Source organism: Grammomys surdaster, unplaced genomic scaffold (genome assembly GCF_004785775.1).
Source record: "Grammomys surdaster isolate TR1022 unplaced genomic scaffold, NIH_TR_1.0 125940, whole genome shotgun sequence".
Lineage (NCBI taxonomy): Eukaryota > Metazoa > Chordata > Mammalia > Rodentia > Muridae > Grammomys > Grammomys surdaster.
This window is the reverse complement of record NW_021620762.1, coordinates 2438502-2454653: the sequence shown is the minus strand read 5'-3', so window position 1 is coordinate 2454653 and position 16152 is coordinate 2438502. Positions and strand designations below refer to the sequence as shown.

At 48.8% G+C, this 16152-nt stretch overlaps 1 protein-coding gene across 1 annotated transcript in view; it reads right to left on the bottom strand.

Annotated features, from left to right (window-relative positions):
• The window catches only part of Ube2o (ubiquitin conjugating enzyme E2 O), a 48292-nt gene extending 32386 nt beyond the window's left edge, over positions 1 to 15906 (bottom strand). Inside the window, exon 1 of the mRNA XM_028752929.1 lies at positions 15468 to 15906. Within this exon, the coding sequence (XP_028608762.1) occupies positions 15468 to 15878 (411 nt within the window). The 5' untranslated portion in view covers positions 15879 to 15906. The remainder of the gene's footprint in view (positions 1 to 15467) is intronic.
• Positions 15907 to 16152: the final 246 nt, after the last annotated feature.

The window sequence follows — 16152 nt, the reverse complement described above, 5'->3', positions numbered from 1 at the left end:
CCCTTCAGAATGGAATCTGATTATGAATGTCACCAAATAGTATTGTAAGAAACAAGCAGGAAGTACACAGGGACACTTCAAAGCAGGCAGGAGGAAGGAATCCCGGCAAGGGGTCAAGGAATGACCCTGACAGGCGGCAGAGGGTGACAGTCCACATGCTGAGCTCTAATCTGCAATGTCATCCAGAAGGGGTCAACTGCACCAAAGCAAAGCTGTCGTGTCAGTGCATTCTAGAACACTCATCAACAACGAGAAGGCTAAGTGATTTTTCAGTCCCCATGGTTAGACAGACGTGCACAGGGTATTGCAAACTTGAGTCCCTCCCTCAGCATGTGCCAACAGTCCTTTGGAACCTGACCCTTTTGTACAGCTTGTTAGGTGGTAAGGAGAGATTAGAGCTAGGGTACAGTGATTTTTTTTCTGAACAGGAATATTTAAATACTTGTAAAAGATTAAAATAAACATCTACTGAAATATAAAAAGCAGTTAACCTCAGTGGTTACATTACATTACAGGAAACTTTTAAGCCTATTTTCTTTTTTAAAGATTCTTGGATTTTTTTTTATTACAGATTGCGTGTCACTGTTCCAAAACTTTGAAATGCTATAAAATCTGAAACATGAACACAACCCTCAGAAAGGTTTGGATTCAGAGAGTAGAGAGATGGCCCAGCAGTTTAGAGGCACTGGCTGCTCTTTCAGAGTTGAATTCCCAGTCTCACATGGTGGCTCACAACCTTGTGTATCTCCATTCGGGGATCTGATAGGTGTGGGTATCAGGTTCACAGACATACATGCAAGAATACACAGACAAGAGAATATATACATATATAGAATTATGCTGCCACAGTGGCACACACCCTTATTCCCAGTACTTGGGAAGCAGAGGCAGGCATATTATATTCCTTTGAGTTTGAAGCCAGCCTGTTCTAGAGTTTCAAGCCAGCCAGAAGGCTACATATACATTGTCTCCAAAAAAAAAAAAAAAAAGGTGTTGGGGAAGTGATTAAGAAAAACACCTAGTACTGACCTCTAACCTCCCATGCTGTGGCACGTCCAAGCATTGACCTCTAACCTCCCATGCTGTGGCACGTCCAAGCATTGACCTCTAACCTCCCCAGGCCTGTGGCACGCCCAAGCATCCACATGCACATATATCCACATACACACCACACATGCAAACTCAAGTACACAAAAAGAGCACAGACTCTCCTCCCTACACTGGGGTCTTCTGTGCTCGCTGCTCTGCTCTTCTACAGGAACATGCACACCAGCGCTGGGTCCCTTGTTCAGATTCTCCTAGCAGGGAACCATATGTTTATAGTGAACATTTGTTTGTTTTGTTGTTTGTTTGTTTTTAGATTTGTTAGTTATGTGAGGGGATACTCACAGAGACCAGAAGATGGAATCAGACACCTAGATAGCTGGGGTCACAAGCTAAAGTCTACTTCTATAAAAGGTTTTGTGGGTTTGATGGAGGCCAAGTCCCAGGCAGGATGAGAAGGCTGCGGTGGAGGGTGATGGCTGAGGGATTTGGGGATGCATACCATGCTGTGTTTGCTCCAGAATGGCACCTCATCTCTGCTGTGGTGATCCTCTGAACCATGGCGTAACTATGACCACCGTTCGTACCCCACTATGACCACTCCCAGCACACCAGCCTCTCCTGTGCGCCATGCAGGGAAGGCCTGTTACTACTCAAAGCCTTCCTTTCACGCCTTGGTTTTCCTCTGGCAACGCTTCCAATTGCCCTGTCTTCTCCTCCACCCACACCTCTCACTCTCATTCAAAGCTTCACTACTGTCCTGGGTTCTAACTGGAGAGTTAGGCCTAAACAAAGCATCAGTGAAGTTAACCTGGGAAAGCCTTTCCAGTCTATCAGAAGTCCAACATAGGCTCTCTTCCCTGGGTCCCAGAAGTTGCTGGTTCATAGTCGGAGTCATTTTGTTCTAAAATCCAACACACACAACACTCCATGCATGTGATATCATGCCTATGAAATGTCCTGAGATAGCTCATCTGTGCTGCGTAAGTTTCCTAACGGTCTGCACACTCTCCAGCTGGCTACTAATCCACAGCAAGCCACTGTTGGGTCAGCTATTACCCTCTGTAGTGGCTCTTCACTAGCTCCTGAGTCTGTCACCCAGAGTCCTGCCTATATGCCACAGAGCAAGCATGCTGCAAAGTCTTCTAAAGAACAGCTGACTGAGTAGCCTGGGGACACCACCCAGATTTAACCTGAGTTCTTCCAGGTTAGCCTCATGATCTGTCTGCATCTGTAAAATAACACTACCTACTTCACTAGGCTCAGTCAAGAAGGCCTCAGAGTGAGCGGAGGACTGAGAGGTGGCTCTGGGGTTAAGAGCACTTGCCTACTTTGATTCCCACACAGAGACTTACAACACACATGGTACACAGATATGCATGCAGCCAAAACACTCACACACATAAAATAATAGTCAAAAATGGTTTTGAGTAAAGGTTTGTAGAAGACACTACCAGCCGTGCCTAGAGCAGAATAGGTCACAGGGAACTGTGATTGTCACTGTCTGGTCAGAACCAGCATCTCTTAACAATAGTCGCCTTCCATATCACTTCCAGCTCAGTTCTCACAACACAATGCCAGGCCTGAGACCTTTAGAAAGTCAAAACTTTCCCTCAAAACTCCATCAGAGAAACTCCCTCAGCCTCTCCAAGTGTGCTTAGCTTTACTCTGACTCCACCTGCAGAGAAAAGGTGACGCCCCTTTTCATTCTCATCAGCACACAGATCGGCATGTGATGATGTCATTGCTCTTATAGTTGGTAGAATGCACATCTGATACTCTTGTGTTCTAAAATTTATTTTAATATATTTTACGGCAAAGCATTAAGAGATGCAACCCATATAAATAAAACCCCAATGAGGTTTACAACAGCCTTTTTTTTTAGGTTAGAAGAATTCTCCCCCACCCCACCCCAAGACAAGGTCTCTCTGTGTAGCCCCAGCTACTCATATAGACTAGGCTGGCCTCAAACTCAGAGATCCATCTGCCTCTGCCCCCTGCGTGCTGGGATGACAGCACCTGGCTGGTTAAAAGAATTCTGATGCCCAAGTTTAGTTTAGTTTTGTTTTGTTAGACAAGGTTTGCCTGTGAAGCCTAAGCTGGTCTCAAACTCTCCATCCTCCTGCCTCAGCCTCCCAAACGCTTGGGGTTATAGGCATGTGCCAGCATACTCACCCCCAGTTTGGAACAGCTAAAGGAAACCATTTCTCTAGCATGCTTCCCAGCACCTCTGCCCCAGCTGCCCTTCCACTCCCACTGCTGTTCCATGCTCTTCTCTTTCAAGGGCTAAAGTCCTCTCCACGATAGACAGTTCTTCCTACCCCAAGTTCCCGCACCACTGAATGTGAAATACACCCTCCATATAGGCTCAGCTTTTGCGGTCTTATGTGCAGGTATGCATTCTCTTCCTTAGCAAACTTCCCTGAGCCAGTGTTATATAGTTACGTAGTGTCTCATATAAACTTTGTCTCAACAAGCAAGCAAGCAAGCAAGCAAGCAAGCAAGCAAGCAAGCGAGCAAGGCTGTCCTCAAACCCAGAGATCCACCTATCTCTGCCCCCTGAGTGCTGGAACGACAGCACCTGGCTGGTTAAAAGAATTCTGATGCCCAAGTTTTGTTTTGTTTCATTTTGTGAGACAGGGTTTGTCTCACAAGCAAACAAACAAAAACTTTTATTGGGACTCAGCCTGACCATTCATTTGGTATTCACTTGATTATCACCCCTAAGTGTTTATGTGCAGAACTGAGTGAGGACCAGAGAGGAAGACAGTAAAGCCCACAAACCTAGAACATTCATTTTCAGCCCCTTCCAGAAAGCTTGCTGCTCCCCAGTCTAGGGTGGGGAGTGTCTTCTCCCTGAAGCACCTGGCCTAAAGTAAGAAGCATTAACTAATTTCATCAACTCTGTACATAGCAGCACAAACAGGCCTAGTTTCAACTCTGGACTCTGTCTTGGGCTAGATATGTGGCCTTGGGCAAGTTATAAAAACTCTTGAGTTTCACTCTCCATCTCTAAAATGGGGCACTAGCCACTTTGGGGGAGTAAGATGGCATGTAGAAAGCATGTGCTCCCCAGCAGCCGCCCAATGAGCCAGTCTGCATCGACAAGCAAGCCCATTAAAGTAACTAGTATTTCCTCTCAAGTGTTCACACTCAGAAACCCCATTTGCACCCTAAAGGAGCAAGCACCCTGTTCTAATGACCACCAGCAGCAGCAATAGCAAAGGGAGGAAAAAGGGTGGTAGTCATCACGGCTACCTAGTCAACAGTCAGTCTTTGGCAGCCACATTTTAGTGATTTCTGGTTATTCACACACATACTGGGAAAAGAAATACTCAAAGTCAACCGCATACTAAAACTTGCGGAGAGGGATTAAAAGGTGAACCTTTGAAGGCCCCACATGGCACCAGTGTGATTCAGAGGAAGTCCTGGCTAACAGAAGCATCACTGGAGCTTTTTAGACCTGCAGACTCTACCTCCTAGCTACTGGGTAACCTGCACTGAGGAAAGGCCTACATGTGGGCAGGTATATCTGTCTAGAGCTAGCCTCCCTCCACCACTGACAACTGTGGTAGTTACGTCCATTTTTGATATGTTTTTGAATTTCTCAAGTTGCAGGCCTGCCGTAATCACTGCAGGTACAGGCTACAGCAAGAGTGTCCATGCAGGCAGCACATCTAACTAGAGCTTTCAACACATGAGCCACGCTGACCACCAAGGAGGAAACACACACTGTGACTCTGCCAAGAGCTTCTAGAACTTAAAGCTACTACAGGGACAATAACCCCAGGTGTGCTCAGTGCCATCCCGAGCAGCACTGTTGAGAGGCCTAGAAGGTAACTCAGACCAACAGGTGACTTTTCCCTGGGTGTGGCATCCTCAGTTCTCACCCAGCCTCTCTGGGAAGCCTTGCAGCCAAGAATGTGTGCGCTGAAGCTAGCTGTCCTAGCTCTCTCCATTGTACTCTGCCTGAGAGCCTTGTGATGGAAGCTGTCAGGATAGTAAACTGCAATCTGGTGTCTTATGACTAATCCGCTCCTAGTATTAGGATACTCGTGTGGGCTGCTCCCGGAGTAACTCCTGATAGTGCTTTCAAAGGAACTCAGCTTGGGCGGCAAATGACATGGTCAACCTGCCAAGCAAGAGTGGAGATGGGCTGGCATGAGGAGCAGGTAAGGAAGGGGCCCACAGCTCCAGCACCATGAAACATCTGAAGATGAAGGGTATCTGTAAAGACAGCGCAGTAGCAGAGTGTTTAGTTTGTGCAAGGCCCTGGGTCAATTCCCAGCACCAGAAAGAAAGAAAGAAAGAAAGAAAGAAAGAAAGAAAGAAAGAAAGAAAGAAAGAAAGAAAGAAAGATGATTAACCCCGAAGACTCCTTCATGCGTGAGTTGAAGGAATAAACGCTAGTCATCATATTTCCCGGGAATCTGCACACACAGCTCTTTTGCTACCCTTGTTGCACAAGAAAGAAGGCCAGTGAGCCACAGGGCATTGGAGACACTTGTGAACTGGGGAAAGCAGTCAGACTGGATGGAGACAACTGGGAAAAGGCTGGTCTGAGGGTGTAAGTCGTCACCTGCAAGACAACTTGAAGCTGTCTGGGATGGGCCTGAAGACAGGATACCTAGGAAATGTCACTCTAGACCAGGAAAGGAACAAGCCAAGGCTGTGGGGAGGAACTGAGCAGAGCAGCCAGGTCTGGTGCTGCAGGTTTGTAGTACCAACTACTCCACAAACTGGGTGAGCAAGCACAGGGGCGGGTACCACAGTGAGTGCAAGGCCGGCCTGGGGTAAGACTTGTCTCAGAATCAAAAGGCAAGAGGATGTGTGTGTGAGATCATTCTCCTACCTACCTTGAGGTATGAGGTCATGGTTCAATCCCAAGTAAATAAGGAAGGGGAGAAAAGAAAAGGCCAGCACAGGAAACAAGTGGCTCAACAAGACACTGATGGCAAGGGGGTCAAAGTCTGAGGGGAGCCTCATTATCGTGCCCATGTTCTGACTGTCAGAAGCTGCGAGCATCAGCCCTGAGAGCACACTGCCATCCTGTCACACTTAACTCAGCAGCGGCTCCCAAGTACTCACTTTCATACACACAAATGAAGCCAGATGACCGAGTGACCAAGGCTGCTGACTCACAGTGGCTGGCGGTTAGTTATCAGTGGGCTAGTTCTTCAGTTGTTCTGGATGTGTGCAGTGTTTTCATATTAAAAAGCTGGGGGCATGTTTTTAATCCCACAGACTTGGAGAGGGGAGGGCAGTCATAGCACAAGACTTCTTCACACCACAAAGTCTGACATGCTAGATGGCTTGCTAGGATTTACAACAGGAATCTAGGAAGGTGATGCATTCATCCAGATGCAGATACCAGACGCACTCAGAACCCAGGAACGGAGAGAAAGGAGGAGACAGGAGTAGAGGGGAGGGAAGGAGAGGCTGAGCAAGGCTTCTGGGGAAGAAAATGAAAAGCAAAAAGAAAAAAAAAGTAAGTCAGATATAATGGGAACCCAAGTCCCTTAAGAAAAAGTCTCCAAGGGCATGGCTGGTCAGGCTGCTGAGATGGCTCAAGGTGTAAAGGGGCTTGCTGCCAAGTGTGACGACCTTAGTTTGATTCCTGGAACCCGTAAGGTAGAGGAGAACTCTCACCAGCTGTCCTCTGACCTCCAGAAGTGTTTCATGGCACACACACATGTGCACACACATAAACACCCACTAAATGTCAAGAATAAGGGAGCTGAGCATGAAATAACTGCATGAAATACCATCAAAGGCCCGACGACTAAGACAGTCAGCAAGTACAGTGGCCAGGAGTTCCCTAGTCATTTAATGACCTCTGAGGAGACATCATATGCAGGGTGACAGGCCACATGGAAGGCCAAAGGTGAGGGGTTATGAGGAAATGGGAGGCAGACAGCCAATTCCACCAGCACAGGACTGGGATGCCCCAGAGGCCAGGAGAGATGTCATCAACCTTCAGGGCCCTCCAAGTCCCTTAAGACACCAAGCAGAAGCAGACAAATACTGGATGCTTCTAGCACCACATACGCCTGTAAACTTCCCAGCCAGCCTTCAGGGGCCAGCAAACGCACTGGGTGAGGAAGCTATCAAAGCTCCTTCAGCAATCCTGCACATCCCAGCAGAGGCTCTCACAAAGGCTCAGAGATGAGACAGGCAGGAAGACTGCCAGAGCCCAGGCTCTAGCTGCAGTATGCAAATGAAGGATGCTTTCTCTGAGGGAGCCTGCAGGAAATCTCTGTCGGTGCTAGCTGCTGTCTTCATCTTTCTGGGCTGGTTGGGTAGGGTTGACTGGCCCTCCCCCAACCTCCCAGCATGACTCAGTATCTTTAAAAAAAAAAAAAAAAACCTTTAAATTGCCTTAGTCAGACTGTTCCCCAGATGTGGCTATGTTATCAGCTTGAGCCAAAAATGACACAGCAAGTGTCTCAGTCCCTTGACCCAGCTGTAGAATATAGCAAATGCTGCTGCTGCAGTCTTTCAAAACAGGCAAACAAACTGACTTTGCCCAATCATATACAAAACCAACAAGATCTAACCCCTAAGGGGTAGCCATTCCAAGTTTACTGCTCACTGGGTCCTTGTAAGGGGAGGAGCGCTTGCCCACGCTGAGAGGCCAGACGGAAGACCAAGGAAGACCAAAGGTAGGAGGCCATTAAATCATGAAATCTTGCTTTGAATTCTCCCCTCCTGGAAGAACACCACACGCTTATGGCTAGGACTGTAAGCAACTTGGACACACGTGACCAAGGCTTCTTTCAACACAGTCACCCTGAGTTGAAGGGCAAATAACCTTGGAACAGATAAATTCAGACACCCATTAATGTGATTCAATTTTACTCTGATCTTAAAAAAAAAAAATTCCAGTAAGCACTTGCCTCTTCCCTGTATAACAACACATTAGGGGGATCCTAATAGACCCCTGGGGCAGGCTGAGATGCCAGGTCCAGAGGGGTTCTGAAGGACACTACTGCTCTGCAAGAGAAGGTTCCGGGGCTGCTGCAGCACTGAAGTCTCCACCACTGGCCCCCTCCCCTTCCTGTCCACCCCAACCCCCCATGCCATTAGACAAAACCTGAGGAAGGAGCTAGTCAAAAGTACCAAACTCCTACTGAGTAAGGACAGTGACCTAAGCTGGACTGCTCTTAAACCTTCCCAGGGGCTATTTCCTCACTTTAGACGCTCAGGCCCAATTAGCAGTCCCAAGAAACAGGCCAGTCACAAAGCAGGGTCTCAAAGCTCCCATGGACCTAACAGGAGCTTAGATCATGTTGTCCTGGGAGAAACCCACAGCAATTGTTCTGACTCCCACTCTGAGGGGACCATCAGAGGCAGCTGACATGGTCATGTGTCCATAGTCATTCACATTACACACGATAACTGTACTTTTTAAAATTGTGGGCCCCAAACAGGTTCCAGGGTATTCCATGAGGCCCAATGTTGTGTAAAATAATAAAAGGGAAAGCTCTTGATCAAACAGAAATGAGAAAAGAAAAAGCAAGGACATCAATGAAGAAGGGCAGGCATGAGACACCTTACATGTCCTGAAGCAGAAAGCACCACAGGACGGAGGGAAGAAAGGAACTGAGGAAGAACTCAGTCTTTCCAAGGAATCTTTCTTGGCCCTGATTCATGAGTCAGCATTCTCAACAGCAGGGGGACAGCAAGTCAGGCTGGAGTCCCACTGCTGATGGTTTTCAGGGGATACAGAAGCCCTCTTGCTTCTGGAGGTAGAAGGTGGCATGTGGTCAGTAGGTGCTGGACTGAGGCAGGTTAGTGGTGTATTCATTCAACAGTCTAGGGAATCAAAGGTTCCCCAGAAACACAATGTGTTTCGATGGTTCTGAGGATGACTGAGATGTTAGTGTGCTCAGAACAGTATATGGACTGCCCCCTACTCACTTCACTTGGGGCCACTCCCTGCCTGCTACGGCTTTTCATTTTCAGTAAGTGGATGGCTGTGCCCTCCATGTATAACAGAGATGGAGGAATCCTGAACCTTTATAGTCTCAGGGAGAACAAATGACATTCCCTTCAGTCTGTTCTCAGGTTCCTCCACTTAGACAGTGTGTGGTTAGATGAGTCCCTTGACCTGGCTGGTCCTCACTTTTCTCTGATGAACCACAAGGTCGGTAACAGCATCTCGATCAGACAGTTGCTGTGAGCACCAAGTGCCTGGGGCGCAGGATCACAAACAGGATCACAGTCGGAGCTGTCATCCTAGGCCAAAACATCATTCTGATCCTTGGGATTCATTTATTACCTCTCTTTGGGAACTTCAGAAGAGATCTTCCAGTGAAGCACACCTTTAATCATACCATTTGGGGAGGCAGAGGCCAGTCTGGTCTGCATGCTTACACAACTCTGAGTTTCAGGGTAGCCAGTGCTACATAGTGAGACTATCTCAAGAAAAACTATCGCTGGTGCTGCCGACAATGACAATGACAACCATCTCGACTTGAGGAACTACACAGAGTCAGCTGTGTACCTGTAGATTTATTCTGCCCGCTCCTTAGAGGAGCTACATTAATTAGGGATTACTAAATGTCTTACAAAGTCACGAAGTCATGAGATTTCATGAGCACTGCTGGAAAAGGCTCCCAAGTTACACCTGTCACCACTACTCCCACCCCATGACACAGGAGTTAGGAATTCCCGTGTCACCAAAACAAGCTTCCAAGGTGTCTCTTTGCTGTGGCACCACCATGCGACAGAAAAGCAATATTCTGAGCATCAGGACCAAGAGGCCATCTCAGGCACAAGAAGGACTGCACTGCTGACCACTCCACCAGTGCAGGCTCACTCTAGGGGCTAGAGACACCTATCTAACCTGCCAGTGAAGTGAGCTGAGGCAATGACTTAGCCAAGGTCAACCAGAGCAAGTGCCAGCCAAGGGAGCACCCAAGGGTTTTGACTTCCAACTGCAATACAAACACACATCTCTCATCCGGCCAAAGTGCCCTTGAGTAAGGGAATTACCACACAGAGACACAACTGTGGCCTCAAGGCCAAGGAGTTAGGAGAAAATCAAGGGACAAAATAAAAATCACAAGACAGCTGTTGAGAGTCTCCAAGCTGTGATTCTATCTGAATAGAATGCACTTTAGAACCACTTAGCCTGCATCTTGTTTTAACCTTCTATAACTCCTTCCTGCTACATCACTAAAAACAATTCCTTTTAATGGGCCCCTGCACCTGGACAAGTGAGACAAACTTCTTGGGCTATGATGCTACACCTAAATAGCTTTCCCCATGGAAATGCTGGCCTGAGTAGGAACCAAAAATAAACTGCAAAGCCAATTCCAGAGGGACCTGTCATCAGGGAGATTCACACACCCCACTCTAGCCTCACAGAAGCAGTGTAATCGCAGGCAGCTTGAATTTAGAGACAGAGTGTTGCGGCAACTTAAAAGACAACACAGAGGTGGGAAACCAACAGTGGGGTGTGGTGGCCCACATCTGCCTACATTCCCAGCATTTGGGAGGTGGAGGCAGAAGGATCAGAAGTACAGAGCTGTCCTCTGCTACAAGGTGAGTTTGAGGGTAGCATGGGTGAGATGAGACCCTATAAAGGGAAGGAAGGAAGGAAGGAAGGAAGGAAGGAAGGAAGGAAGGAAGGAGAGAGAGAGAGAGAGAGAGAGAGAGAGAGAGAGAGAGAGAGAAACAAGCCAAAACAAGTACCTCTAGAAAGAATCTTGAGCTTGAATTGACTGACAGCAGTCTGGCTCTTTGCTGCATCCCAGCATGACAGGTGGAAATGAAGAAGACCTCCCTGTCTAGCCAGGGCTCAGAGCAGCTAAGGAGCTGTTGCTGTTAGCTCTACTTCAGAACAGTACTCAAAGGGTGAGCCAGCAGTGCTGGGAAAAGGGCAAGCTTCCTCAGAGAACACTCAGGCAGGTGAGAAGCTCTGAGCCGAGGAACGGGCCACCAGGGTGAAGTCAGAATGCTGGGAGAGAGAGCCTGGAGCAGCTTCTGGCTGCTAAGTTCTTTTGCTGAGTTGAGGTTTGGGGAAAGGTTTGTTGTTGTTGCTTGTTTGTTTTGTTTTTGTTTTTTAAAACTGGGTCTATATAGCTCTGGCTGCCCTGGAACTCACTACATAGACCAAGCTGGCCTGAAGCTCTCAGAGATGGAGAAGGATGCTAGGACTGAAGGTGCATGCCACCACGCCTAACTGTTCTTTAGGTTCTAAAGAAGTTTAATCTTGGCTGCAGGGAGCTTTGGGAACAGCCACAGATTCCATGCTTTGTGGAAGAAACGACACTGTCTCTGCTGCTCACTGACAGTTAGGGGACAGGAAGGAACTAGGGCTTGTTGCCCACCCCTTCATCTTTCCTTATCAGTATGTTTGTTAAAAACTTAATTTGGAGACAGGTATTAGGGCTAGAGAGATGTGCCAGCAGTTAAGAGCGCTTGCTGTTCTTCCCGAGGACCGAAGTTCAGCTCCCAGCACCCATGCCCTCTTCTGGCTTCTGCACCCAAATTTACTTGCATTCCCATATACCCCTACACAGACATATTTATATGTACTCACACACATATTAAAGAACAAAAACAGATCTTTTTAAAGAGAGGGAGGTGTTAAGCTAGGCATGGCAGACACACTGAAATCCTAACTATTTGGGAGGCTGAGACAAAAGGCTGTGTTTCAGGTCAGTATGTACAATAAAGAGTGTTGGGGGGGGGGAGGGCTGGAGCTGGAGTGCTGGCTCAGCAGTTAAAAGCACGTCTGCTCTTCCAGAGGTCTTGAGTCCAATTCCCAGCATGGTGGCTCACAACCATCTATCCTGAGATCTGATGCCCTCTTCTGGCATGTAGGTATACAGATATAGCACTCATATACATAAAATAAATAACTAAATCTTAAAAAAAGAGAGTATTAAGCCAGTATTCATGTTCAGCTGAACATGTAAACTACAAAAACACTCCAGAATGCGGGAAACTGCATTTAACTGCTCCATCAAACAGGCACCGTTAAAATTATTCCAATAGCTATCAATTTCTTTCTTTCAATACAAAATCTACAATCTCTCTGTGTAGCCCGGCTATCCTGGAACCGACTGTGTAGGCCTTGCTGGCATTAAAGAGATCAGCTTGCTAGGATGAAAGGCATGTACTGCTGCTGTCACCTAAAAACAAAAACAAAAAAACAAAAAACAAGCCAGCTGTGTTGTACACTCAGGAGGCAGAGGCAGGCAGGGCTCTGTGAATTACTGGATGAACTACAAGCTGTAAAAGTAAAATAAATTTTTTTGAGTTAATTCCTTCTCAAGTTGTTTTTGGTCATGGTGTTTTATCACAGCTATAAAAAAAAAAAAAAAAACTATGCCTTAGTCCCAGCATTTGGGAAGCATAGGCAGGCAGATCTAACAGATCAAGTTCCAGGACAGCCAGAGCTACAGAGACAACCTTGTCTCAAAAAACCCCAAATAATCAAAACAAACAAACAAACAAGTTCCTAAAAACTGTCACTGTAGCTAATGTGGTGGTGTATGTCTTCAATTCCAATGCCTGGGAAGCACAGTCAGGCAGACCTCCAAGTCTTCCACCAGGCTGATGTGCACAGTGAGTTCCAGGATCGAGAGCTTTCGCCTACAGACTGCCACTAGCAGTGTCCTTCGCTCTCATAACCAGATTCCTAATGAGCAGGACGCAGACACTTTGCTGTAGTACACTGTCATCCTGAGGTGAGAATGAAGGAGGTGAAGGAGGGGAGGACAAGCTCCCTAAATGTAGTGCTGCAAGGTTCCAGGACCCACCTCTGCCCCGTGCCCACAGCTGGTGGTGACAGACACCTGCCATATGTAAATGTACAACCTCCCCAAAACATGTACTCTTTTAGTCCTTCGGACAGCCCAGGTCTTGTGGCCTGCATTGGATACTCTCAGCCCACCCCCTCCTTGGAATCCCTTTGCTAGAAGCTACAAAGATTGTTAACAGCAGAGGAAGCACTACCAGAGACAAGATGGGCTCCAATGCAATCCAACCAAGTTTCAAGAGGGAATCTTCAAAATCTACCCAAACAGAGGCCTTTTCAAGGTGTTTTTTTTTTGGGGGGGGGGGGGTTTCGAGACAGGGTTTCTTTGTATAGCCCGGGCTGTCCTGGAACTCACTCTGTAGACCAGGCTGGCCTCGAACTCAGAAATCCGCCTGCCTCTGCCTCCTAAGTGCTGGGATTAAAGGCATGTGCCATCACCGCCTGGCATTTCAAGTTGTTTTCTATGTAACTCCAAATGGGCTTTTCAGGTCAAATTTTGGTTAAATTTTATTACATGTTGTTGGGGGAGGCAGAGGTAGACCCATAGCCGTAAACAAAGTTAACCACCAATGTCACCAATGTCATGATGAACAAAACAGACAAAAGAAAATGGCAGTGCCCAGTGGCAGAGCTAGGCCACTAGCTCCCTCAGCCAGGGTGGGAGTCAAACTTCTGGAGTACCTGGCTGACAGAATGTATTTTTTGAACCTTAAAACCACTGGTCCCACAATTAGACACAGAATGAGAGCAATAACCCTTTTTCCCAGACACAACACTGATGTGTGTGGTTTTTTTTTTTTTTTTTTTGGTTTTTCAAGACGGGGTTTCTCTGTATAGCCCAGGCTGTCCTGGAACACACTCTGTAGACCAGGCTGGCCTCAAACTCAGAAATACGTCTGCCTCTGCCTCCCAAGTGCTGGGATTAAAGGCATGCGCCACCACCGCCCGGCTCTGATGCTTTTTAATAAGCATTCTGCTGCAAAAATTTCCAGACACTTTTAAAAATGAACTCAGTTTTCCTAAGAATCAGAAGCTGTTGCCTGATTTACATGCTTCTGAGGAGAAGCTGAGACTATGTATGTATGTGTGTGTGTGTTGTGTGGATGTGGTTACACACTGCTTACGGAAAGAGAGATACTGGTATCAGCAGTCACTCCTGAACAAGAACTAGATCACAGCCTCTACTCAGGAGTCAGGCTTTTTCCTACCTGGTCTCCTGCCATCCTCCCTCCGCAGTGTCTCCCTTCTTAGGATGATGGCATGAAGCCATGTGCCTCTGCTGTCCTTTTTATCCAGTGTAAGAAACCTTTCTTATTTGTTTTCTTTTTGAGACAAGGTCTTATTATATAACTTTGGCTGTCCACTATGTAGACCGGGCTGGCCTCAAACTCAGATCCTCCTGCCTCAGCCTCCCTGGTGCTGAGATTAAAGATGTGAGTCACCATACCACCATATATTAACTTCTGAAGAGCCTCCTGCGATAGGTTTTGTGGTGTGGCTCCTTTAATCCTCCGTACTGTCTAGGATGAGGTGAGAATATCTTAATTTCCAGGCTAATTTGGACAACTTGGTAATCTCAAAATAAAGTAAAATGGTTTAGGATGAAGCTCTGTCAAACTGTTGGTCTAGCACCAAGTCCCTGGGTTCAACCCTCAGCACTGCAAAAAATAATGAATTAACAGCCTTTCCTCCAAATCAGACCTCTCTCGTTCCAGGGACCTCAAAGGAAGCAGGCCTGATTCATGCTTAGAAATGTTTCCTCATGGGGAGGGGCAGGAGCTGTAGAGCTGTGAGGTAAAGATATGTGAGAGACAGATACAAAACACACACTCAGGAAAACAAGCCTGCAAACCAATCTTGGTTTAGGCTTATGATGTCAGTCCTCTCTTGTAGAAGTGCTCCATTCACAAGCCTCTTCCCCAAACAGTGGGAGAATGTGGTATTTGCTTAACAGCCCCAGGTATACACACACACACACACACACACACACACACACACACACACACACACAAAGACGAGACAGCTTTTCCCAATGGTCCTTCTCTTCTATCCACGATTTCATAGGACACCCCACCCCAAGAAGTCCTTAGACACCCAGTGGCAGCTGCCACCATCTCCCTCAGTACTATTAATACCATGGCCCTGGACTGTTCATCCTTTCCTCACAAAGTTCTCCGCAGCAATAGAAAGGATGCAAGCGGAGGTAAAACAAAAAAGACGTCGGGCCGCTGCCCCACCATGCATTCCGTCCGCATCTGCTCAACTTCTTGGGTTTTCACCTCTATCTTTGTTTTGGAATACCCACAGGCAAGCCCTCCCCGGCACGGCCTTCCCTTCGGGAAGCACAATGCAGCACGGACCTCCTTTAGCGGTGGGGGTTGTCAGCAAAAAAAAAAAAAAAAAACAAAAACGCCGCACTAGTGTAACACTGAACGCGCCTCAGCGCCCTAGGAGGTCCCCACGGGCATCCGTGCGCGTCCATCACCCCGAGGCCAACACCACGGCCGAGCATCGTTCGCAAGGCCCCTCCCCTCGCCCCGAGCCGGCAGCCCTGTCGGCGTGCGCGCCCAGGCTGGTGTGATGACGGTGCACCGGGCACTGAGGCGGCGTCCCCCCGCTGAGCCCTGCCGACCGCCCCGGCCCGCCTCACCTTGGTCTCCTTCACATGCTGCTTGACGCCCTCCGGGTACCACTGGACGCGTACGTAGCCGCGCCGCAGCGGGCTGGCCCGGCCCTCCTCGTGGCCCGCGCCCCCGGCCTCGGAGCAGCCCGAGCTGCCGCGGCCGTCCTCCTCGCCCTCCGAGTCCGAGTCCTCACCGTGGATGAGGCGTACCAGCCCGAAGTGCACCGAGCCGCGGTAACGGCCCGACACCAGGTCGTGAGAGAACAGCAGGCGCTGCGAGCCCGCTTCGGGGCCGGAGTCGGAGGACGGCCCTGAGGCCGAGTCCGTGGTGGGCGCGGGCGGCGGGGCGGCGGCGGGGGCTGCGGCCGGGGTCGGGGCGGCGGCGGCCTGGGCCTGGGCGGGAGCGGGTGCGGGCGCGGGCGCTGCGGGATCCGCCATAACTGCTCTGCGCGAGTCTCGGGCGGCGACGGCAGCGACAGCGGCGGCAGTAGCGGCGGCGGCAGCCTAAGGCGCGGGGAGGCGGGGCCGCGGCGCGGGGGCGGGGCCGAGCGCGCTGACGTAAGCCTGCGTGCCGCTGTCGTTAGGGCGCCGGGATGCTGTTGCTAGGAGCCGCCGCCCGGTCGCTAGGGGACGCTGAAGCTGCTTGGGGCGGGGGCGGAAGGACTGCCGCGGGGCGTGACAGGGCTGCACGAACGAAGATGCAGAATCAGGG